The sequence below is a fragment of the Solanum verrucosum genome, unplaced genomic scaffold (assembly GCF_900185275.1).
Source record: "Solanum verrucosum unplaced genomic scaffold, falcon-dt-bn FXZP01000278.1, whole genome shotgun sequence".
Lineage (NCBI taxonomy): Eukaryota > Viridiplantae > Streptophyta > Magnoliopsida > Solanales > Solanaceae > Solanum > Solanum verrucosum.
In genome coordinates, this window is record NW_026020332.1 from 5,021,264 (window position 1) to 5,046,264 (window position 25,001).

Here is a 25,001-nt window from a genome sequence, read left to right on the forward strand (position 1 = left end):
ATATCAATAACAATTAAATTAATAAATATCTATAATTTAATTTAATTTTAAGTTTAATAAAAATTTGAACAATCTACTAGGAAGCATAAAAAGAACATTTTTTTTTTATTTCTCATCCGCTGTTTGATACCCACATTAAAGCCTGACTAAATTCAAATTCACCAATAAATCTCACATTAAAAATAAAACGCTCTCTTACAAAAGCGGCTCCGTACCCAAAGGGCTCGAACCCAAGACCTCCCTTAACAAGATCATTGAAGACAAGGCTTGACGCCAACATAGTTAAGCGGTTCACGTTACGCATTTCAAAATTTTCTTTTATCCTTCCTGACCCCACTACAAAGCAACTAATTCAGAAATGCACCCCGCATTTTTGAGATCATATTCTTTTAAGTCCCAAATTGATCCAACAACAGGCCATTCTTAAATTTATCCAAAAGGGGTTGTTGTTCTCATATTAGCAAGAAAATCATGTTATAAATCGGAAAATCCACCGGCCGGACACAGATTGAGACGCCGGAAAGGCGAGAAGTGAAGCAAAATTGCAGTTGCAAACAGTGAAGGTGTGGATGACGATGGACAGAGAGAAGGAGAGGGAGATGGAGTTAGAAAGTGCAATGTACACTAACTGTTTGTTACTAGGCCTGGATCCAGCGATCATAGGTATCGTAGCTAACAATGGCACTCCTCGTGTTGGATTTTTTCGTCATTCAAACCCTAAATTGGGAGAACAGCTTCTTTACTTCCTACTTTCTTCTCTTAGAGGCCCTGCACAATCCGCCAAGGTAACTTTTTAGCTTGTGCAGGTTTACGGATTTGTGTTTGATACTCGTTTTCGTTTTGTTCTCTTTTCTCACTGTGAAGATCTTCAGGATTTCGATAAGGTCTGGCCAATATTTGATTCGGCGCAATCTCGTGATTTTCGCAAGGTATGTCTGCTTTTGCCTATTCATGAAAGATAATTGTATTTCTTTTTTACAGTTTTTAAGTGAGACGTGCAGAATATAGCTGAACGATGACTATTGTGAGATTGAGACATAGTTGATCAAGTTGACTTATGCTTTAGCTTTTAAATCGTTATTCTAACTAGAATGTGCTTCATGAATTTAGATTGAACTTCTTCTTTTTTTGTCTAAATTATTTCATTTTCTCTTAATTTGTGTTGATTCAGGTTGTGCAAGGGATTATAAGTGAGCTGGAATCACAAGGTGCACTTCCTAGAAGCAATTCGAGGGTCTCATCTCTTGCGACATGCTGTGGACCAAGGTTGGTTAATGATTACTTGCAATAACTTTTTACAGCTTTCAATGAGAGAACTTCTCTGTTCTGTTAATGTTGAGCTATCATTTGGACCATTTGATTACATTGTGAAGCATCTTTCTCGTAGAGCCGTTACAACAAGGTAGTAGTCGTCAGCGAAGTGAAGATTCTTTTTTGTGGAGACTAATTTTGATTTCACTACCTAATTAATTGAGTTTGGAGTAACTAGCTCACCCTCAAGACGTACAACAAAAGTCAGTATTGTAACTCTGATGTTTTTCTGCATTCAAAGATATTTTATATTTAAGTGGCACAGCTTGGTTAACTCATCTGTATCTTGGTCACTTAGCACACAATTAAACAGCTATCTTATTAGAATACTAAGCTGAATGCATCCTGATAATTCCTACCACCCAAGCTCCTCTAAGTGAGGAGACAAATCTTTGGAGTTGGACTGCTGCTGTTACTGTTTTTTTGGTCACTGCATCTCAAGTTGTGGTGTTTCTGTTGAAAGTGGGTGAAATCACATTATCTCTTGCTTGATTTTATCCAAAACTGTTTGGCCGGTCATCTTATTGCAAATGCAAAGGGTTTAGGACTTGGTGGAAGGTGTTTGTGCAGAAGTTTTAAGTCCGCACTAGTGTTGGGGATGTAGCTTTGTTTTTATAGACCTTTGATTCTACGGTTCAACTATTAGGTTTCTTTGACTAAACACATGGAGATATGTTGCCCGATACTATGGACAGGAATGATCAAGGAGCAAGTTATAGAAAATACTTTTAGATTGCAGCATCAGGAGGGGACATAGAAGGTGTTTAGGTTGGTTTTAAGTACTTTTTGGCTTACTTTGGTGTTTATCGTACTTTTATGTCAAGTATTTTTAAAGCCAAAACGAGCTAAAAGCTATAATTTGATCACTCTTAACTTATTGATTTTCAGCTTAAAAGATATTTCTTCCCTTATAAAGCAGCTTGAAATCTCTTTAACATCTCATTTGAGTGAGCTGAAATTTAGTAGCTTTTAAGATAAGTGTTGATAAGCATTTATGTGTTCGGGTAAAATTGTTGAAACTAACAAAAAAAGCAGTTGATATTTTTGGTAAAAAAAATATGAAAGAACTTTTTCCTAAACATACCCTTACAACTGTTAACACTAATAAGTTTTTTTGATGCTAAATACAAAGTAACTTTTTATCAATTTACTTTAAGTTGTAAATTGAATAGATAAGATTAACTTTAATAAATATAACTTATTTATTTAACTAACATATATAAATTATTAATTTGACAAAAAAATTGTTATGGAATACTGTGAACAATATATATTTGAAATTACCTGAAGAGTAAATAAATAAATATTTAATCATAAAAAGAAATTTTGACGTAATTTATGTTCCAAAATCAAATAACCTCGTAAGTGGGACTTGATTTAACACTTGTGAGAAACTTGTAAATGGGACTCGATTGAAACTTGTAATGGGACTCGATTCAGCACATGAGAAAGAAATTTCAATGAGACTTGATTCTGTACAGAACAAAATATTCCATACAAATCATAATAGATACTTGTTTTTGTAAAGAGAAGCATTTAAAACTTGTGAAAAACGTACATTGCTCAGTTTACGTTGTTTAAATAAATGAGTTTGGATTCATGACTTTTTTTAAGAACTGGGCTATAGATTGAAAGTCCATTAGCATATAAGGGATAAAATTAATGGTAAGAATAAAATTTAGATGAAATAGTATACAACATTGCAAAGTATTTAAAATTAATTATGAAAATTAATATATTGTGTATATAATTGGTCGGTTTGGTTCAGTTCTTTATTCGGTTTGTTTCTAATAAAACCAAATCAAACCATATTCTCAGTTTTTAAAATTTATAACAAAATCCAAACAGATATCAGTTTTGTTTAATCGGATTGATTCGATTTTCAGTTTGAAATTATTTTTCACCTAACCGTGAACATTCCTAAAAGCAGGTGGCAATTCTAATGTTTAGTCTTTAATTAGTAGCTAAAAAAATATATTCTTAATTCTCTTCATGAATATTTTGCACCATTTTAACTATTTTCTTATTTACCAACTTTGGTCAAATTATTCATGATTTATGTTATTCAACTAAATAATTTATTTTTGTCAAAAATAATTCTATCTAATCATGAAGAACTTAAAGTGAATTAAGTCATCATTAATTTGTATTTGAATTTAGAACTGAAATTCTTGCAATAGCCAATTATATATAATGTTAAGAACTCTTAAGGGTATTCAATAATTTTAACGGCAAAATGTATTTACCAACACTTTTCACCAAAGACATAAACTGTCTATTCCATAATTTTAAGTTTTTAACTAGTAAAATGTGTTTACCAACACTCCCAACACTTTTCATCAAAGACATCAGCTGTTTATTCAATTTCAGCACTTTGAGTAGCACTTCTATTCAAAGTTTCAAACAATATAACTGATTATCCATAAAGTTAACTCCAACACTTCAGAATTGTAATTCATTTTTATTCAGCTTATCCAGACGAGATCATGGAGCTCCTAAGTCCTAAGGAAGCTGGGCTTGAAACTACATAACACTGACCGTTATATTTAGGAGTGTTCGTGGTTTGGTTTGAGTCGGTTGTCCTTAAAAAGAAACCAAACCAATTAAGTTGGTTTTTCAAATATTGGACCAAAATCAAACCAATTAAGTCATTTTGTCAATTTTGTTGATTTCTTTTACGTTTGCTACCAGTTTTTGTTTTTTTTCTTCCAAATATGTGACTTAAACGGGTAAACACATTCCATCATAACTTTACCAAGATAATTACTCTTTAAGAAAATTGTCATTTACCAAGATATCTAGATGGTAATTGAGTAAAATAGTGATGAATAATTAAGTTACCAATTTCAAAAACTAAAATAAAATAGTGATGAATAATTTACTAATTTAGTGACTCAATTAAAGTTAAGTTATTGTAATATGAAATAGATTCTTGGGCTTATCAAAATAAAACTACCAATCAAATTAGAATGTAAAGACAGAAAGCTAGATAATTATGAAGGCAACGCTCTAGACAAACCAAGTTGTAAAAGATCAAAATGTACCATGAAATTTTAACTATGTATTTATATAATCGCTTTGGTTTGTTTTTTCAGCTATTTTTTGCTTAAAACCAAATTAAACTCAAATTTGGTCGGTTTGATAATTAAAAACCAAAACCAATTCAAACGGAAAAAACGTCCTTTCAGTTTGATTTGGTTTCCAGTTAGGTTTGATTTTTGAATTTTCCATGAACATCCCTAGCTATGTTTGCTATTCAACACACATCTGAGTAAATATATGAATGAATAACCACACGGTTTTGGTTTAGTAGTAAGAGTGCAACATGTGATGACTGATGTGTGGATTTGACGCACATCACGAATTGTCATAGACAAAATCCTATTATTTAAGTGAAGGATAGAGAGGTGACCCATTATCGTTTAGTTCATAAAAAAATGTAAATTTATGAATGAACAAGTATCGTTGAGTTCTGTGCCGCTGTTACTTAATCATCTAATTTCACAATCTTTTGGCATGATAAGTAGTTGCCCATGCAATTCTAGTTCTGTCCGCTTATTATACTGTATTACCTACCTGTTTGTTTGGGGTTCCATTTTTGCGGTCTTTTTCCATAAGTACATATTACATGCAAAAGGACGCATGATAGCATTCATGTACTTAGTATTCATGATTGTTTCACATGTACTGCAGATTCGTCGAACTTCTGTGGCAACTCTCACTGCATGCTTTGAGGGAAGTTCATAGGCGAACATTTGCTGCTGATGTTGCTTCTAACCCGTTACCTGCTTCATTGACGGATGTAGCTTTCTCACATGCAGCCACCTTACTTCCTGTAACCAAGGTCATATTCTTTTGACTTTATGTCCATTCATTTGATAAAGGACTCTAAAATTATTTCATTGTTTGTCCACATGATGGGTTGCTGGGACCTTGAAATCTAATGATTTAGTGCCTCTGTTGGGTAGTTATTATCTGAAGACAAGGGTTCAATTTCTGCAATTTTAAGATGCAATGCGTAAATGTATCTTGAATTATTCACTTTTGTGAGGGATTAGTTTTCTTTCCTATGAAGCTATTTCCAGTTACTAAGCCTAATAATATTCCATGAAGTAACAGTTTCTCCATTTTCAATACCCTTTGATAAGGTATTGAGTGGGACTATACTGATTTACTTAGCTAGTCTTTGACCCTATATGTTATGTCGATAACTTTCATGATTTAATTTATTATTGCAAGTTTGGAGATATAATTGTGGCCTTGTTTGTCTGTGTAGGCTAGGATTGCTCTTGAAAGAAGAAGGTTTCTGAAAAATGCAGAAATAGCAGTTCACAGACAGGCTACGTGGTCTAATTTGGCTCATGAGATGACAGCTGAGTTTCGAGGCCTTTGTGCTGAAGAGGTAAGATAAAATCTTATGAATTGTCTGAGGATTTAGTCTTGATTTCTGTTCTTATATTCATTGTGGTAACTGTTTCTTCTAATACATCTTTGATCCCCTTGATCTCAGGCTTATTTGCAGCAAGAACTTGAAAAACTGCATGATGTTAGAAATAAAGTAAAGTTGGAAGGTGACCTCTGGGATGAGCTTGTATCAAGCTCAAGTCAAAACTCACATATGGTCCAAAGAGCTACTCGCTTGTGGGAATCTTTGCTATCTCGCCAGAGTGAGTACAAACAGTTGATGGTTATCTTCAATTGACCGTCATTATGAATTTCCATAAATGCTCAATTAGTATGTTCTACAATATGCTATATACTCCATACTTTGCCCTTGATATGGTAACCCATTCCCCTGCCTAGGAGTCAACACTGGCTTTACCCCACTTTGCTCCCTTGGTGAAAGAACACACATCATGGTTGGAGGTGGACGACCCTTTCACTGGGCTATCCCTCTCTTGTCACAAACAGATATATATTTGATATTGCAATGAATTAATAACTAGTCAAGTGATTCCGGATCAGTTTTAGCGTCTTATACATCATATTACTAATATGCATATGCTCTACAGATCAGCATGAGATTCTTGCTTCTGGCCCAATAGAGGATCTTATAGCTCATCGTGAGCATAGGTAAAGATCACTTTCTGTATGATTTTTGGTTTCCAAAGCTGGACTTACCTTCACGTTCTTTTTTTAATAATCTTGTTCAGATATCGCATATCTGGGTCGGCTTTGCTTGCAGCCATGGATCAAAGTTCTGTGGCGCCACCTCGTGATTTAGTTTCATCGCATCCAGATAATGAACGGTCTGAAAGATCACCAGCAGTTGTAAATAGAGAAATGCATGTGAACAATCCAGATTCTTCTCATACTCAAGCAAATGATGAGAGATTTTCTCGAGTTGATGAAAGGACTGCTAGAGGCCATCCTACTATTGATATAGCTGAAGTGTTGAGGCGTTGGACACATGCCTTACAACGAATTCATAAGCAGTCACTTCAATTAGTATGCTATTTTCTATGTTGACTCAAGATTTTAGGTTTTTGAAGAGTGCCTTTGACCCCAACGTTGCTGATTTAAAAAAAAGAGTGACTTTGACCCCAAAAATCTCAATGTTTAGACTACATTGATGGAATTAGTCATTCTTATAACTGTATGTTTGTGATGTTTCTTAATATGTGGAGTTTCTAGTGGTCCAAAAGGGAAAATAACTTCTTAGAAGTTAGAATCTTACTATGGTGTCAGCACTTTTGCTACGGTCAAGGAATGTGCATAAACCGTTTTGGCATGTGATAGAGCATTGTATCTGCTTCTATCAGTTTTAGCATCTTTATCTAGTGATGTCTTAAGGAGAAATTATCAACGGTCTGTGTTCTGATGAAGCTTCACCATATGTGAAGTTATAGTACTGGAACCTATCTATCGTTTGTCAATAATTAGGTTAGAAGTATGTGAAACCGGTTCTTTTGTTCCTAATACAATAATTTCTTTCAGGCAAAAGTAAATGATGGAGAGGGTCCAGAGCTTCTGAGAAGCTCACACGATGGTGGTACGAGTGGTCATGCTGAATCCTTGAGTGCAACACTTGCTGAACATCGGCAACACCTAGCAAGTATACAGGTTTGTACAGTCTGTCGAATTTGGTTGCATGTTTGAACTATTTTACATGGGCTCAAGTGGAGTATGGGATATAGTATGCATTGGTCATTGGGTTCTGGTAATTTCCAGCATGTTTTGTGTATTTGGAGGATCCATACGAAAGTGCCTTCATTCATGTCCTACCCGTTGAAACTGGTGTCGAGACCATTGAAGATTCTGAGTAACTTAGCATTTGGAAAGTTGATTATCTGAAGAGGAAGTGGTATTCCTGGAATTCTCAGCATTATGTACACACTGCATTAACTTAATTATGATGATAATATAGTGTTGAAACTGCTCTCCAGGTGCTCATAAATCAACTGAAGGAAGTTGGTCCAGCTATACAGAATTCAATTGCACAGCTTACAGAAGAAGTCAATAGTGTTTCATCCAGTCTTCTCCCCATGGCCGAACATCATGCTAGATCACATTCACTGGTCCAAGCACAGAATAGCAGACAAACATTGGTAATGTTTTGTGAAGCCTTTCATGGGACTTATAACATATTTACCTTCTGATACACACCACGGAATTTAAACAATAGGAATTCTACAGGAGAACAGCACTGATGAGGTAGCTGAGATGACCTCAAAAATGTCGTCCATGCATTTTGAAAAGGCATCAGCCAGTTCCCCTGCCTTAAAACTTCCACCTTTGTTTAGTTTAACGCCAAATTCTTCCGGAAAAGGTGGGAACATGCAGAAGAGACAGGTCTCAGCTCAGGCCAGCCAAATAGAAAATATGCATGAGAAAAAATCTCCAGATCTGCCAATTTCGAATAATTCAATGGATAATCCTCCACAAGGTTTTTTCCTTCCTTCTAAATGCGTGCACTGATTTTCTTCAGTTTGGAATCTCTAAAAAATGTTGTCTGTATTTCAGCAGATGATGACACTAGCTTTGTCCAAAATTTGAAGAGATCTGTCAGAGAAGCTGCACTTTGCTCCCAATCGTGCTATCCGGAATCATCTCAAGATAGCCGTTCTGATGATAGCTCTGAGCACTATTTTATACCTGTACCAGGGGTTGGGTTTTCTCATTTTGGTAACAAATCAAACTTATTGAGAAGTAAAAAGCTGGTTGCACCTGAACCAGATTCATCTTTTCTTGGTAACCATGCTCCACACAGTCATGTGGGCATCAAGTCAGAGGGACTTCCTGACTTTTTTAATGATCTGCGATCTCTTGATGACTATGATGGCATAGATGGTTTTCTTTCGACCATGGGTTCGAACTCTTCAGTTTCTGATGCTTGCAGGTCATTTTATGATTTGGATGAAGCTGAAGATCAAGTATTTTCTCCTCCTTTGCTTATGGATATGTCACTGTTGGCAGACTCGTATGAAGATTTACTTGGTATGTTGGTTTAAGCAATTGTTTATTATTTTGGCAGTTCTATTACCACTACCCTATCTGTATTCCCTGGGCTATAGCTTTCAATACTGGTTTTCTTGTTCTTTAGACCATGCTACTGACACGATTTGAATTTTTAAATTAGCTCCACTAGGTTTACCTTTTTTCCCCAGACCTGGGGATTACGAGTTAAAAGTATCATCGTGGAGCTCAATTGCAACTTGCCTACCATAAATGTGCCAATGCTATATTTTTCTTAATTCAAAGTATAGGTTCCATGACCCTAACTGATGGGCACTAGATGAATGATTTTTGAAAGCATTTCCTAGTTCTGGACATTGAATGACTTCTCAATTGTTCTTTGTTCAAAGCTTCATTTTAATAAAAATATCAACTATACTAAACCAAACTAGATGGGGTCAGCTGAATGATACCTCTATATCCGTTTCACTCTATTTGGACCAAATTACTGGTCGTTCGGTGAGATATGCGTTGGGACTGGGGTTCATCTGCATTGTAATCTACTTCTGTTTTCCTTTACCAGACCACTCTCAGTTTAATAGTTTAATGAACTTTACGCTTGCAGCACCTTTATCAGAAACTGAAACTGCATTAATGAAGCACTGAGATTAAAGTTCAAATGACCTTGCTGCTCAGCCTACTACAGATCTTCAGAACCTTGTACCTCCTATCTTTCAGTGACTTGGGATAACCTCCTAACTTTCACATCTTTCTTTATCATTCGTTTATGTGTATCCTCTTTATGGCATTCATCTTATTCTGAGGAGCAGAGGGAACTTGACATCTCAAAATTTCTCAAAAATCAGCTTGACAGACTGTTGTTATCTTCAAATGTTCGCTCACCATGTGAATCTGAATTCCTAAGAATAAAGCTCTTCTGGAGGCATCAGAACTGCCCCAAATGTGTAATGTACTCTCTAAACTGAAGGGAAAAAGTGCTTTATTACTGTTGTGAGCTACGCTAACATCTGTTGGCAGTTAAGCATTGATATGTTCATTACACTGTCAGTTTAACAGTAAGATCTATTGTAGATAAGCAACTATCATGCCTTTATTTGTTCCAGACAGTAAAGAATTGTTCAGTTACTGCCTGGATGGAAAAAATTGAGTCTCCATCGTGCAGCTCCAAGACCCCTTAGTTCTTATTCGTTATGCATTAGAGGCATGTGTAAAGCTACTCCAGCTTTTAAATTTATATCCTACATTCGTTGGTGTGTTTATACTTGGAAATAACTTCCATGTCTCTTAAATTGTACAACTACAAGTACAAAGTTTTTTTTTATCAGCTGTTGGTGTAGTTATCTTTCTAGTTTCTCCTGTCATCGTCTCCCTTCTTTGAACTTGATCATGATGCACTTGAATCCCTGTAGTATTCCATTTTAGCTTTCGATTTCTCACACTAAGCACACCTGTGCAAAAAGGATTATATTGTGATGTATGAATTACCTTCCCTTCTAGACATTCTTAAACACCTTCCATTACGCGGTGATTGTCAATATTTACATGTTCCACAGTGTTTATTGTGACTACTCAAACCTTTGTCCTTTCCATTGAATTTCTTTATCCAATGGCTTTTTATCTATAACGAACTTATTGTTTTGCTTTTCCGAGTTGTATGTTTGGACATGTATCTGTCGACTAACAGAGGTAGGGGTCAGTGAGGATGATTGATGCTTCCTACATAATGTGCAGTGAATGAAAGTAACCTCCAGTGATGAATTTTTGTTCTTCCTGTAGCTGAGTATTATAGTTTTGTTTTTTCTTCAGTAGGTCTTCTCTTCTGCTTCTTCTTCCTCTTTAGTAAGTCTCGTTTTTAGCTGATAGAATATATGGTTTTCTACAAAACAACATGCCCACAGTTTCGATGTGATCAACACATCAAATCAAATAGAATTGAGGAAAAGGTTGTCTGCTCCATTGGTCATTGACAGAGACTTGAAGAAAAAAACTTGGGGGAATAGTGAAAGCAAAGTTAACACAGCTGCAGGAACAGTTCTAGTGCTATAATTAGAGTGTTATAGGAAGGTTCCGTCGAGACAAAACACTAGGTGGTCTTTTCTCATCCGTCTCGAAAGGGTAGAGTTATCTAGTACTTTGTACTGGGTAGCAACAAGTATTCGATGAAATAGTTGAGGTGCCAGTTGGAGCGTTACAATTGGAAAGAGATGGGACTGCTCATATGTTATCTTAATATTGGGAGGATTCCAATCATCTTTGATGACTAATTTCTGATCCATAGTTTTGCCATATCCTGAAGGTAATGTAATGTTGCCGTTGGATAACTTAAATATGCAGACAAGTACTACCACCTCATATAAGATCTTTATTATCATTGTCTTTTTATTATTTCTATTTTTATTTATGAGAAAAGATTTCTTAAATTTTCATATTCATGCCTTAGTTGGATCTTTTTCACTTTTGTGGGGTTAAAAGCAACAACGACACAAATTTTCTCATTTTTTTTTAAATGATGAAAATGTTAGATGATTCTGACTTTAAAAAATAGAGATTCAAAATGAGCATTATGCAAAAAGGAAAAAGAAAAGAAGAGAATTATGTTATATGATTAAAAATAGAGATGTGAAAAAGAGATTGAACCAATGAAAGAAGAGAAGTGTTGAATAGACAAAGTTGCTTTAAGTTAACTAAATTCCAAACGTTGTAAGCAGGGAAAACATAAATGGCAAGCAACCGCACAATGACAACTAGATGGATTTGGACTTTGGGTTGCGTCGTTTTCTTTTTCTTGTGATTCGTGAGCTTTTTTTAACTCAAAATGATTTCGGAGGACGAGGTGTTTGATCATAATTTTTTTTTACCTTTGAGATTGAAGTTTGGAAAATACGTTTGATGATGAAAATTTTGATATTTTAATTGAAGTTAAATTCTAGATTTTTCAAAAATTTAAAAATTAATGTGGAGAGATGTATATGTATACGTAAATCATTTTTTTTAAAAAAATACAATAATAAATTGTCCATGAAATACCTATGATTTTCATACATAATAAATTCTCCATTATTTTTACAGACAATCAAATATGTTCGATAATTAATGCCCCCTCCTTCATCAAAACTATAAGAGGTTGAATAATATTATATCCAATTTCAATTTTCTTCTTTAAAATGACAATATAGCAATTTTGGTTGAATTTATTAGTCAATAAGTTATCTTTTAAATCATTATAGTTAGTACTTAGATCCATCTTAATTTGTGATTTATCGATATTGTATTTTCATATTAAATTATCTCAATTTTTCACCCTGCAAGAAAATTTGAACTCTTTACCTGATTTGGGACAATTTTTTTTTATTTTTAAAATCAATTTTTTCGATTAAGTTAAATCTAATATCCATTTAAGATTGAACTATGTAAATTTGTATAGTTCAAAAATGAATGGAGGGAGTACAACTTTCTTCTACAAAACAGGAAAAATAGATGAACATCTCTAATGACTACAGTTGGTAAGCTCCGAGGTACAATTTTCAACTCTCATCTTTATCCCTCACATTCTCCAACTCTCTTTAGACTTTTGAGGGTGAAAATGGTCAAATAACAAATTGTACCAAACTGGAATTATGGAGAATTTTTATTTTCTTATTATGGAGAAACTAATCTGTGGATTTGAGGTTGAAATATGTGAGAAAAATTGGAATAAAAAATAAATAAATCAAATGGACCAAGTAGATAAAATGAAAACAAATAGTAGTACAAAGAAGAGGAAAGTTGGAGAAAGAGAGTAAAAAAAAAAAAAGAGGAAAGTTGGGAGACAAAATGGAAAGAGAAAATGGGGAGAACAATAATTCTTGCTAACCAAACACATCATCATCTAAGGAACAACAACCAGAGCTTGGTTTCCTCAAATCCATCATCCCCTTTTACTGTCTTCCCTTAATTTTGGGTTGTTTTCAGATTTGAAAATCACTCACCCAAACTCTCAAAAATTCAATCTATTTTCCCTACTGTCCAGCTTTATTTTCTTGTTCACCACCAAAGACCAACTTAATGTAAGCATTAAAAGCTCATAAATTTTCCACCAAAATTATTTGTTATTGTTGTTTTCTTTGTTTTTGTTTGTTTCATCCTGTTTTTTGTGCTAAAGTTCCTTTCTTGGACTCTTGCAGGTGATTCTTGGTGAGGAATTTCATCTGGGTTTTTTTTTTTTTTCCTTCTAAAATCATGCCCAGATCTCAACATTATTTGATCTTGATGTATCACTATTAGTTGTTTGAATCTCAGATAAATGAAAGAATGAAGGTTGGTGAACATTTCTCCTCTTTTATTGCTATAAAAGAACATAAATTGGGTCAGAATTGTAAACTTGATATTTGAATTCTGATGCTTTATCTATTAGGGTTGTTAATTTGCTGCATCTGGATTTGGGTTCATAAAGAACACATCTTTTTATGAATTTAATGGGAGTAGCTTGATGGTCTTGAAGAAAAAAAATGGTTTTTGTTAGAAAGTAGAATAGTTGATAGATTTATTCCTCAAGATATAAGAAAGAAACTATGACTAACTCACTCAGTAGATATTTGGGATTTCTTGATTTTACTTCCCTTTATGTTATAATCTTGATTTCAATTGACGAGGAGATTCATTTGGTTATACAGGCATAACTGTGGATTGTATGAACCTTTTATGTTGGTTTAGGGTGGTGAAGATAAGAATTTTGTGAGTTGCATGATCCCCGTGGGTCACTTCAATTGGTTAAGTAATTGGATTTCTGCAGCTTTTAGACCTTTTTGATTGACAATGTGTCTTAAGTTTTGAGTGTTTTGATCAGCAAGCATTTTGGTCAACTTGAAGGAAGGTATAGTTTCAAGTGATGATCAAACAGATACTCAATAGGCTCCCACGGAAGCCGTCCAAGTCAGGAGACAATCGTGATGGAGGAACTTCTGCATTTCAGTCAAATGCTTCAAATAGTTCAAGAAGCAGTGACTTGTCTAATTCCCTACCAGGGAGTTTGAGTGCTTTATCTCTTTCAGGTGTCACTGGTTCTTCAGCTGCAGGACTGAATCATGGAGATAGACTTCCACAGGGTATAAATGCTAAGGTGAATGGACATGCAGCAGTTTTCTCGTATGAGGCATTGCCTAATTTGAGGGATGTACCAGCTTCTGAGAAGCAAAACTTGTTCATCAAAAAGCTGAACTTGTGTTGTGTCTTGTTTGACTTTTCTGACCCAACTAAAAACACGAAAGAAAAAGAGATCAAGCGTCAGACATTGGTGGAGCTAGTTGATTATGTTACTTCTGCAAATGGGAAATTTACAGAAATAGTCATGCAAGAAGTAATTAAGATGGTATCCACAAATTTATTCAGACCTCCTACTCCCCAGCCTCGTGAAAACAAAGTTTTGGAAGGTTTTGACTTGGAAGATGACGAACCGATGATGGACCCTGCATGGCCTCATTTACAAATTGTGTATGAGTTCCTTCTCAGGTTTGTGGCATCACCGGAGACTGATGCAAAATTGGCTAAGAGATACGTTGATCACTCATTTGTTCTAAGGTTACTAGATCTTTTCGATTCAGAAGATCCAAGAGAAAGAGAGTACCTGAAGACTGTACTTCACCGTATATATGGAAAGTTCATGGTGCACCGCCCATTCATTAGGAAATCAATCAACAATATATTTTATCGGTTTATTTTTGAAACTGAGAAACATAATGGAATAGCAGAACTCTTAGAAATTTTGGGCAGTATAATCAATGGATTTGCTCTACCACTAAAGGAAGAGCACAAGTTGTTCCTTGTTCGAGCTCTTATTCCACTTCATAAACCAAAATGCGTACAAATGTATCATCAGCAGTTATCTTACTGCATAACACAATTTGTGGAAAAGGACAGCAAGCTTGCTGATACTGTCATAAGAGGTTTGTTGAAATATTGGCCTATCACAAACAGTTCAAAGGAGGTAATGTTCATAGGTGAGCTGGAAGAGGTCTTAGAAGCAACTCAGCCTCCAGAGTTCCAGCGCTGTATGGTTCCCTTGTTTCGTCGGATCAATCGTTGCTTGAGCAGCTCACACTTTCAGGTTGGTTTTTTGGTTGATTTGGTACATTCTTTTTTCTGTTATTTCTTCATTCCTAAAAGAATTCATGGGTCACTAGACTGAATCTTGCTATGCTTCGTAAATTTAGCTACCTCATAAAAAGGTTTGTAATAAGCTAAAAGTTGCTGAAATCACCAAACAATTGTGGCTTATGATCACTAAGAACATGTTAGTAAGAATTATGTGCAAGGGCTGACCAACATATGCTTAATGCTGAAGATTACAACTTTACTTTTATCAAAAAAAAATTATGTGCATGGTCTGATAGGAATTAAATTTAAAAAGCATGACAGAAAGTTCACTCTGTATTCCGTAGCAATCAGAAGTACAGGTTTGCTTGAAAGATAATTCTGTATAGTTTGAAATCCAAACTTTGTGACCACTAATACTTGACGTGATCACGTGAATATATATGGACAAACTGGATGTACTAGGAAAAGAATGGTACAAAATATTCATTTGATCATTATTCAATATAGTATTTTGCAAATTCAGGCAAGCGAATGCTGTAGAACTTAGAAAAACGCAGGCTGTTGGATTTTCTTACCCCACACAGACACAAAACTCTGAAGCTTCTAGGACAACTTTCTAATGGGTTTGGATAATAAATGGGTGTACTACAATTGAACTGTGATGCATCAACTCACATGATGAATATGACAATCACTCAAGTTATAAGCTATGTTTGCGTGAATCCTTCATTTGTCCCGACATACCCGTGCCCGATGAGTGTGCTTTGTGCAAATTTTTCATTTTACTCTAAGTTATCAAAAACATTCATGTACTCATATTGAATACTTCCAAGCAACTGGACCACATATGTATTTGCAAACAAGAACGATCAACAGAGGTTGTAAGAACTGCATGAATTGTCCTATTGCAACATGCTACTAGCATAATATAGGTTTTTTTTTGATAAAGGTAAAGTTGTATTCATCAGCAATGAGGGTATGCTGGCAACCACCAAAAAGATTTACATCAGTGACCCAAAAAAAAAACAACTGAAGAAAGCTGCTACTAAACTTATAAAGAAGAAAAAAAGGTTTAAAATCTGTCCAGCATCCTCTATACCCTCCTCTTTACACAAAAAAAAAGAGAGTCTTCATACAATGCCATTTGATCATTTGTACTGATTCTGCAGTAATTTCAAGACACCTCTTGTTTCTCTCTCCAAATAGTCCACCATATACAAGAGGGTATCATGTTCCACTATTTCTTCTGGCTCTTACTCCCCTCTTTCCTCACCCAACAACTAAGAAGGTCTGCGGTGTGTTCTGGCACTGTCCAGTTTGTGTGGTGTTCTGCTTAGAAAAAGGCCCATAGTTGAGCAGTGACTTTGCAATGGAGGAATAGATGGCTGTTAGTCTCATTTGTCTCATTACACCGTGAACACCAAGAAGCTATTTCAATGCCTCTTCTTTGCAGCTTCTCATGAGTTAGGCATGCCCTCCTAGCCACTAGCCATGGAAAACGCCTCACTTTAGTTGGAACTTTATTCTTCCATACCTTACTCCATGGTCCAGAGATTTCCCCTGGAAGTTCCTTCACTTTCCTATTGTACAATCTGCTGACTGACAAGATACCATCATGATTGTGTTTCCAAATCATTGAATCAACTTCCAGATTTGTACCCTTGAAATCATCTAGTGTTTGTAGCATCTTGGCTACTCTCCCTATCTCCCAGTCATTTAGTAACCTTATGAAGCTTAAATTCCACCCTTGTTCAGACCATATCTCATTTACCATAGCATCTGGAGAAGAGCTGAGGGTCTATATATCTGGATAGGAAGACATCAAAGAGTCCGGACCAATCCAGTGATCTTTCCAGAAAAGAACCCTGGTCCCATCCCCCACTTTGTATCTACTGTTGTGCTATAGTTGACGCCATAAATTTCTGATAGTTCTCACACATAGATAGACACCATACGGGATATTCACCATATTGGAAACCCATGGGCTGTTCTGGCCGTACTTGTTACTGATTACTTCCTCCCAAAGTGCTTAATCCTCTCTTCCAAACTCCACAACCATTTTGCCAACCCACACCCCCCCCCCCCTCCCCAAAAGCTTCTACTCAGCAAAGCAGTTTGCCATTTGACAAGATGTATTCTTTTACCTACCTTGATTCTCGACCAAAGGAAGTCCCATTGTAATTTATCAAGTCTTTCTTCCACTTTGGCCGGCATAGGGAATAGGGACATAACATAAGTTAAAGAGTCTAGTACAAAGTTTATCAGAATGGTTCTCCCACCAAAGGATAGATATTGAGATTTCCAGTTTGCCAGTTTCTTCTCAGTTTTTGCAATTATACCATCCCATATCACTAGCTCTTTATGGTTATTTCCAAGTGGCGTACTTAGGTAAACAGTTGGGAGTTTTTCAATTCTGCACCCCAAATTGTTTTCCATGGCATTTCTATGTGTTATAAACCAGACAGGATTTGGTCATGTCTCCTGATCCAGCGGCTGATGTAGTGTTAGAATTATGAGTTCATCTGAATCCAGTAGCTTTAGCTCAGGCTATGTATATATATAAGAATAATTCACTAAATAAGTACAAATAATAGATTCTGAACCCAGTAAACCAAATGGTTTGTGGTTGAATTTTGAACTCGAATCCATAAAGTTCAAATCATGGATTCACCTGTCTTGATCAAATCGATTTCGTTTCTCCTTTAGACACTCTAACCTGCTGCTTTTATTTTGGCCAAGGCTAGAGATGGCGTGTCTTCTCTGTTGTTACTTTCTAGGATAACCTGATAGAATGTCACCCTCCAACATAATCTGAGCATACAATTCAAAACCTTATGGCAATGAGTGGAGCGGCTCACGGCTTTATAAACTACTTTGGGAACCATTATATAACAGATAACCGATGAGGGACAAGTGTATGCTCCAACACTCTCTCACGTTACACGTGGATTGAAAACTTCCTTTTTAATATTTGTTTGAAGAGTGGACCTTTTGTATGGAGAGATCAGGCTCAGTAGGATGAGGGTGGATGTGCAGTAGGAGAGACTAGAGAGTAGGCTCAATAAGATGAAGTGGGCCTGGAGATCACTACTAAAAAATAACTATTTTTCCACTGAAATTTGTTTAGTGGCTATTATTCATACAAATATTTTGATAGAATCAGTGAGAAAAGAAAAAGTAGTGTAAAAATTAGGAAGCTTCCCAGTTGTTCCAGCGAGAATTTGTTTCCCACCATCCGTTTCCCAGTGAGTTGGTTCAGTGGGAAAATCATGTTTTATAGCACTAATTTCCCATTGATTTGCGGTGGGAAAAACTCTATTTCTAGTAGTGGATGAGAGAGAGAGAGAGAGAGAGTGAGAGAGAGTGAGAGACAGAGAGTAGGCTTAACAGTCTAAGGAGTGGGTGGTGGAGCAAAGTTAGTGGCTCGATGGATTGAACTGAATTGAGAGAATCCCAAAGCGGCTTGATGGTTTGAGTTTGAAAGAGAAGACAGAGCAATACCCTAGGTAGAGAGAAGAAGATGGTTGTGAAATGGGCTTACCTAGGCTTGCTATAATATTGTATGAACTAAATCTGAGCATCAAACTCAAAACCGTGACACTATTAGTGGAGTGACCCAGGACATTATAAATCCTTTTAAAGACACTTACCCGACCAATAAGGGACAAGTATATGCTCTAACATTTATGATTATAATAAAACCAATGATAAATGGACATATGATGTAGTGTGACTACAGTTACAACAATACACAGATTAACCTAAGTTTCAGTGTTAGATTAGATATGGTTAGAAAGACTAGGAAAGACCAAAGATGTGGCTCTTTAATTCAACAGTTTTTCATGTAATTAGGAGATATATTGGAGGCTTAACTCACCTACCCCTTTCCTAGAAGGTAGTTGTGGAGTTGGGTGCTCTTTAGGTGTATTGGTTTGGTTGTTAACGGTAATATTTACATTTGTTACCAAAAAAATGTAGTGTGGTTATTTGGTAGAATGAGATAGAACAGATCAATTTGGTCATATACATCTGCAGCTTCCTTCACCCCCCCTTCTCCTTCTCCCCATGTGACAAATTGTTTTTCATTTTCACTGTGTTCAAATCTTTGCATTGACAGGTGGCTGAGAGGGCTTTGTTCCTGTGGAACAATGATCATGTTGAGAACCTAATCAAACAAAATCGTAAAGTTATATTACCAATAATTTTTCCTGCCTTGGAAAAGAATGCGAGAGGCCACTGGAATCAGGCAGTACAAAGCTTGACATTGAATGTCCGCAAAATCTTCTCTGATGTTGATCCTGAACTCTTTGAAGAATGTTTGCGCAAATTTGAAGAAGATCAGGCTCATGAAGAAGAGAACAAGACAAAACGTGAAATGACTTGGAAACGGTTAGAGGAGATTGCAGCAATGAAAGCTGCTAGCAATGAGCCAGTGCTAGTTTCTCATAGGATAACTCCCAATTCATCCACAGGCTAGAGACTGGTATATGTCTCAATGTTACTTCAACCTTGATGAGCTGACCTCTATGCTAATCGAGGATGGGAATTGTCTCAAAGGAGGTGGATGAGTCACGTCTCCTTGTTTGTTCATACCATGATACTTTCCTTAAAGTTGCTTTCCCAGGTCTCTCAGTGAACAGATGGATACTGGCTCTATTTGGGTTCCAATGCAACGACTGTACATATGGAATTGCGTGACAGCGCTTCAAGGTTTTATATTCTGCAAGTGCAGGAGTAGCTGGAGTTAATTTGGTATTCTTTTTGTTGGATTTACAAGTGATGAGTTTGAAAGAACATCATTCTTCAGGTAGCTTTAAGATTATTTTTTTTGCATCTAGTTTTCCTTCTAGTCTGTATTATCACATGTATGTTTGGTATGAAATGTTTCTGTAGATAATCTTCTGGATAAAGGCACACAATGTCGAATGACCTTACTCTTTGAATTTACCATTGCTGGCCATTAAGCTTCTCAGAGAAGACATATCTGCTGGTGAATGTGTGCTAGCTGTTCTGCTAAGACAATTGACAGTTGAATTTTCATTTCCACTAGGCAATAATAGGCAAACCTTCTAACTTTGATTACACTTCTTCGAGTTGGAGTCTATCGGAAACTTCTCTACCCCATATTCTCTTTAGAACCTACTCGTCAGATTACATTGATCATGTTGTTCTTTGTTTGTAATAGGCAAACCTTGGAAAATTTAGGGAAAAGTAAAAGGACCTCTATAGATACCCTTGAAACTAGTGGAGGTACGCATAAGTTGGCCTACTAATCTATGTTTGATTATATTGGCAAAAACTGAATAAAATTCACAATTTTCTCTTAGAAAGTTCTTGTGCGTATATATTTTTTTCTTAAAGATATTTTCATTGATCATTTTTTTACTTGAAAGTGATAAATGGAGGTCAAAAACTGTCGTCAAACTACTTCACTCATAAATTGCAGTTGGAGGTTAAAAAATAACCATTGCAAGTTAAAATTTTTCTTGCGAGAAGTCCTGTTTTTAAAAAGGTTTCGTAAGTGATATTTTACGTAGACCTTATATTTGTACTAGAAAATTAAAAAAATTTATGTATATTAACTTGTGAACCCCCAAACAAATTGATTTAGAACCCCCAAACTTCTAATATTGGCTTCGCCTCTGAGTCGGCAACACTCTATATATCCACAATCCCTCCACCTTCATCCCTATCCCCACAACCCTCCACCCCTCACGAACCATGTTTTGTTGGAAAATAAAGTAGTCAATCTTGCAAAATGTTGTGGGTTAACTTATGACTAATTATTTTGTCATATAACACAATTGGTTTGCGATTTTGCAAATATTGCATATTTCTAAAATTGAACATGAAAATGGACTTCATGGCACAACATAATTACTTACTCAAGCCTTGGAGACCTCTAGTTTGGTTAGCTTACGAGTTAGTTTGGAAGGTCGTAATTTGCATGAATTAAGGATTAAACTCATTAGTTTTATAGAATCTAAGGTCAAATGTACTATATAAAACTAGAGTTAACCTAAACCACAAGGACAAAACGTGAAAGAAAAAAAAAAAACTAGCCGTTACATTGGAAATATTACCGTTAATGCCAAAAAGCTGCATCCATTTTCTCTCAAGCAAATCTGAGCAATCAAAATTTGTTTCCTCTAAGAAAAAGGGGAATCATAATACAGAATGGTGAATGAAGAATTGAAGAAGAGTCCCAAAAATCCAAAAGCCGTTAATGGAGAAAACCGCGAGGGGTTGTTCAGCCCAAGATTCAAATCAGTGGCTGCAATGGCGGGTTGGGACGAAGAAGCTCTTTTGATAGCCAGTTTTGTTGTCGAAGAAACTCCTGATCGCCAGCATAAACAAAAGAAACTTACTGGTTTGCAGCATTTTGTGACTCCGCCTACGAATTCCAGAAGGTAATTAAGCTGTCAAATTGAACTTTATCTGATTAAATTCTGGGAAATACTTCTATTTGGGTGATTGGAAATGCTCAAATTTATGTTTTTTCTAGGAAACGAAGGGCTCAGAAGAGAAGCCCGGCTTCCATACGTGTTGCTGTTATTGATCTTGATGATGATGACACTGCAAAAACAGGTTCTCTTATCTTTTTTCAAATCCCAATTTACCGGACACCTTTTGATTTGACACAAAATTTAAGAAAAAGAGAACACTTTTGAAATTCGTAGTCTTAAACATTCCTCACGGTTTGTGTGACTACATATTATTTCATTAAGGGATATATTAAAAAGGAAAGCATGTCGCATAAATTTGGACAGTGGAGTACTAATTTGCTTCCCCAAATTAGTTGGTGGCTCGCTGAAAAAAATGGGACTAAATTGATAGGGCGAGTCTTTTGTATGAATTTTTATTATCGATTTTGGAACTGTTGCATTCTAAGCCTCAACCATTTGAGACAAAGTTAAGGTTCTCCAATGCTAAAGTTTCATTTAAGGTTCTCAAATAGCCAAAATCCAATGAGTAAATCTAAATCTCAACATGTTACAACTTACAAGGCTACAAGTAATAAAATTATTTCATTACACTTTTGAGCAGAAAATGAGAAAAAGAAGCTAGAGCAAAAATTCACTGGAAAAGGAGATAAGGAAGGAGTTGAAGCATCAGAAGAACACGGCTCTTGTGTTTCCTCTTCTGGTTCAGCCATTCTGTGTACCGATCGACTTCGTGAAGAACTTTCTTGTGCTGTAAGAGTTTGAGTGTCCATTCTTGAATCCTGATGGCCTTTTTATTGACATTTCCAATTTCATCTTAGAGTGTTGTTCAATGGTATTTGCAGATCTGTTTGGAGATATGTTTTGAACCGAGTACCACTCCTTGTGGACACAGGTATTGGCATTCACATCAACTCAGATTCATACAACAATACTCAGAAGAAATTTCCAATTATATGTTCTGATTTATTTGTCTATAATAGTTTCTGTAGAAAGTGTTTGCAATCTGCTGCAGACAAATGTGGGACGCGTTGCCCCAAGTGCAGACAACTTATCAGGTACTCCCTCCATTTCAATTTGTTTGTTTTACTTTTCTTGTTGGTCCGTTTCAAAAAAATGTCTCTTCCTTTTTTTGACAACTCAAGAACATTTTCGTACATTCGTACATATCTTTAGCTTAAGACCATAAGATTAAAAAATGTCTTATTTACTTTCTTAAACCAGACCAACAAATTGAAATGGAGGGACTATAATATTGGAGGGGGAGGAGATTTTATTTAAACAAGAGAAGAATGATTAGCCTTGTAATTTCTATCTGAAAGGTCACATTTTCAGAGATGATACTTCTAATTATTCATTTGAGGTTTGCAAAATTTCAAACTTTTTAGAATTGATGTGAGATGATCTTAACACATGATTTTTGCAGCAATGGAAGATCTTGTACTGTAAACACAGTCCTTTGGAATACAATTCAACTACTATTTCCTAAAGAAGTAGAAGCAAGAAAAGCAGCTGGAGCCTTAAATAGTAGAGAAGTTCAGCATCAAAATCCAGCAAGAATTGTTGCCAGTCATTCTAATGTTTCAAGAAGCAGAACAGATAGGGCCCTAGCATCATTACATAATCCAGATTCTGGATCTCGAAATCCACAGCAAACGAACTTTCACTCTATTTCAAGAAGAAGAATAGATAGGATCCTAGCGTTACATAGTCCAGATTCTGGATCTCAAAATGCACAACAAAGGAACTCTCACTCTATGAGAAGACAAAATGTGAGGCCTTCTGGGACGTCAAGCAGAAATGGAGACATTAGCACAAGTACAAGGAGAGAATCACCACCAAGACAAGATGAGGATGCTGCATTGGCACTGCAACTGCATAGAGAGGAGCACAAGGAGACATTTAGGACAAGGCGCTCTGACGAGCAGTATAAAAATGCTCTTGCTCTAGCCAGAGCAAATTTGAGGGCCATGGCATCAACAGCTATTAACAACATTCGTGTTAGAGGGCGAGGAACATAGAGTTAGATTTCCTAATGTGGAGCCACTAATGAACGAACTTTTTTACTCTTTAAATTAGTTTCATCCACCAATGAACAAACTTTGTATGCACGGAGAATTCAATGAATATGTTGATGACACAATGAAACACAAGTATGTGACTGCATTATCTACATATGAATTCAGATTCTAACTACCTAAAAGAACAAAATATTCTGCCTGCCAATAAACTAATAAAAGAGTAGGAATATAAGATTCATATTGATAATCCCTAACTGAGAACAATCCAGCAAAACTCTTCACTAACGCCTCCACAAAAGAAAAATTAAGTTCGAAAATGTTGCTCGACCATATAATAGAGCAAATCCCTGGTAATGTTGTTCAAAGAAATGATTTTTTTTTGGAGAACTATAAAAGACTACTTGAGGAAAAAAATAAACGCGAGGAAACTTGCAACTAAAATCTTGCTAACTTATGAGTCAGTTTTTCCTTTTTCACTCTCATATGAGAGAGTTGGCATCCTATGAACAAAAGGATCCAACATGTTTTCAACACATTCAATTACATCAATAGGAAAAATGAGAAGGTAAAGCTTAATAAATACATGTTAGTATTGAAAAGGAAACACGACTGCCTATCCAAAGAAATATTGGAGAGAGTGATTAGACATGATATAACGCATCTTCAGCCTATAGAGGGTAGCAGGCCACGAATAAAGGTAGAAGGTTAGTAGGCAGTTAAGATTTATCCTATGCATGTTGTCTAAGGCTTTTGGTTCCTGATATCACTTGTTCTTGTGTTTAGGTGATTCACACCTTGCATATATGTTCCGGACAGCTTTGCTTTGTACTAGCCGTATTATTGTAGTTCTTACTTTAGATATCTCGCATTGTCAGTTGCTTCCTGTGTTTCGATTATCGCACTACTTGTTGTTCACCATGTAGTTGCTATGTTTCTACATTGTTTCCTTCTTCCTTGTACTTGGATTTGTTGAACTCGAGTCTATTGATTTAAAAACGGCTAAACTTGTAAGAAAATAGGAACCTTGGCTATGTCTGAAATAGGGGCTGGACATAGGCTATTTTCGCAGTTTGTTCAAAACAACTACATTGGGTACCCGGCCCAATTCATACCGAACGTACATCGTCTCCCCATGCTGACTAAAATTCTTACAGATTCCATTTTGCTGTCTTTTCCCTAATAATGAAAGCAACTAAGTTCAATGTTTTTACCCTAATAATGAAAGCAACCAAGTTCAATGTTTTTACCCTAATAATGAAAGCAGCCCATCACTGACTTCGCCATAGAAATTTGCTTATTACCTCCACATGCCAGATGCAACACTCGATATATCTACAATCACTCCATCTTCACTCAGGGGCGGAGCCAATATTAGCTGTTTGGGGGTTCTAAATTTTCTTCCATTTCCTTAAGCATTGAGTTGTCAACAGTTTTGTTAGGGGTTCACAAGTTAATACATATATATTTACTTAATTTTCTAGTACAAATACAAGGTCTACGGAAAAGCTGTTGGGTTCGTCCGAACCCCCACTTAGCTCCGTCCCTGCCTTCACCCCTAACCCCACAACCCTCCACCCCTCACGAACCATGTTTAGTTGGAAATTAAAGTACTCAATCTTGCAAAATGTCGCGTGCTATGACTAACTTTTTTGTCATATAGCACGATAGGTTCGTGATTATGCAAGTATTGAATTTCTAAAATTGAACATGAAAATGACTTCATGGCACGACATAACTA

General features: G+C 35.9%; 3 protein-coding genes across 4 annotated transcripts; all 3 read left to right on the top strand.

Moving 5' to 3' along the window:
• The first annotated feature begins 375 nt into the window (after nucleotides 1-375).
• LOC125836226 (AUGMIN subunit 6-like) lies at nucleotides 376-9,953 on the top strand. Of its 2 annotated transcripts, none has more exons than XM_049515342.1 (13): nucleotides 376-785; nucleotides 873-929; nucleotides 1,172-1,266; nucleotides 5,005-5,155; nucleotides 5,588-5,713; nucleotides 5,822-5,978; nucleotides 6,324-6,384; nucleotides 6,465-6,759; nucleotides 7,249-7,374; nucleotides 7,698-7,859; nucleotides 7,948-8,197; nucleotides 8,275-8,748; nucleotides 9,332-9,953. In XM_049515342.1, exons 1-13 carry the CDS (start codon nucleotides 570-572, stop codon nucleotides 9,370-9,372), a joined length of 2,211 nt encoding a protein of 736 aa, XP_049371299.1. In that variant the 5' UTR covers nucleotides 376-569; the 3' UTR covers nucleotides 9,373-9,953. The 2 variants fall into 2 exon arrangements, with proteins under 2 accessions (XP_049371299.1, XP_049371301.1); XM_049515344.1 differs by having other exon boundaries at nucleotides 460-785; nucleotides 8,278-8,748.
• A 2,548-nt stretch (nucleotides 9,954-12,501) lies between these two features.
• Nucleotides 12,502-19,746, top strand: LOC125836129 (serine/threonine protein phosphatase 2A 57 kDa regulatory subunit B' theta isoform-like). Its single transcript, XM_049515212.1, has 4 exons — nucleotides 12,502-12,773; nucleotides 12,891-13,023; nucleotides 13,380-14,809; nucleotides 18,917-19,746. Exons 3-4 carry the CDS (start codon nucleotides 13,595-13,597, stop codon nucleotides 19,274-19,276), a joined length of 1,575 nt encoding a protein of 524 aa, XP_049371169.1. The 5' UTR covers nucleotides 12,502-12,773; nucleotides 12,891-13,023; nucleotides 13,380-13,594; the 3' UTR covers nucleotides 19,277-19,746.
• Nucleotides 19,524-23,325, top strand: LOC125836130 (uncharacterized). The gene is made up of 7 exons (XM_049515213.1): nucleotides 19,524-19,606; nucleotides 20,960-21,209; nucleotides 21,305-21,387; nucleotides 21,847-21,995; nucleotides 22,088-22,137; nucleotides 22,226-22,300; nucleotides 22,669-23,325. The coding sequence occupies exons 2-7, from the start codon at nucleotides 20,977-20,979 to the stop codon at nucleotides 23,261-23,263; spliced, it is 1,185 nt and encodes a 394-aa protein (XP_049371170.1). The 5' UTR covers nucleotides 19,524-19,606; nucleotides 20,960-20,976; the 3' UTR covers nucleotides 23,264-23,325.
• The last annotated feature ends 1,676 nt before the right edge of the window (nucleotides 23,326-25,001 follow it).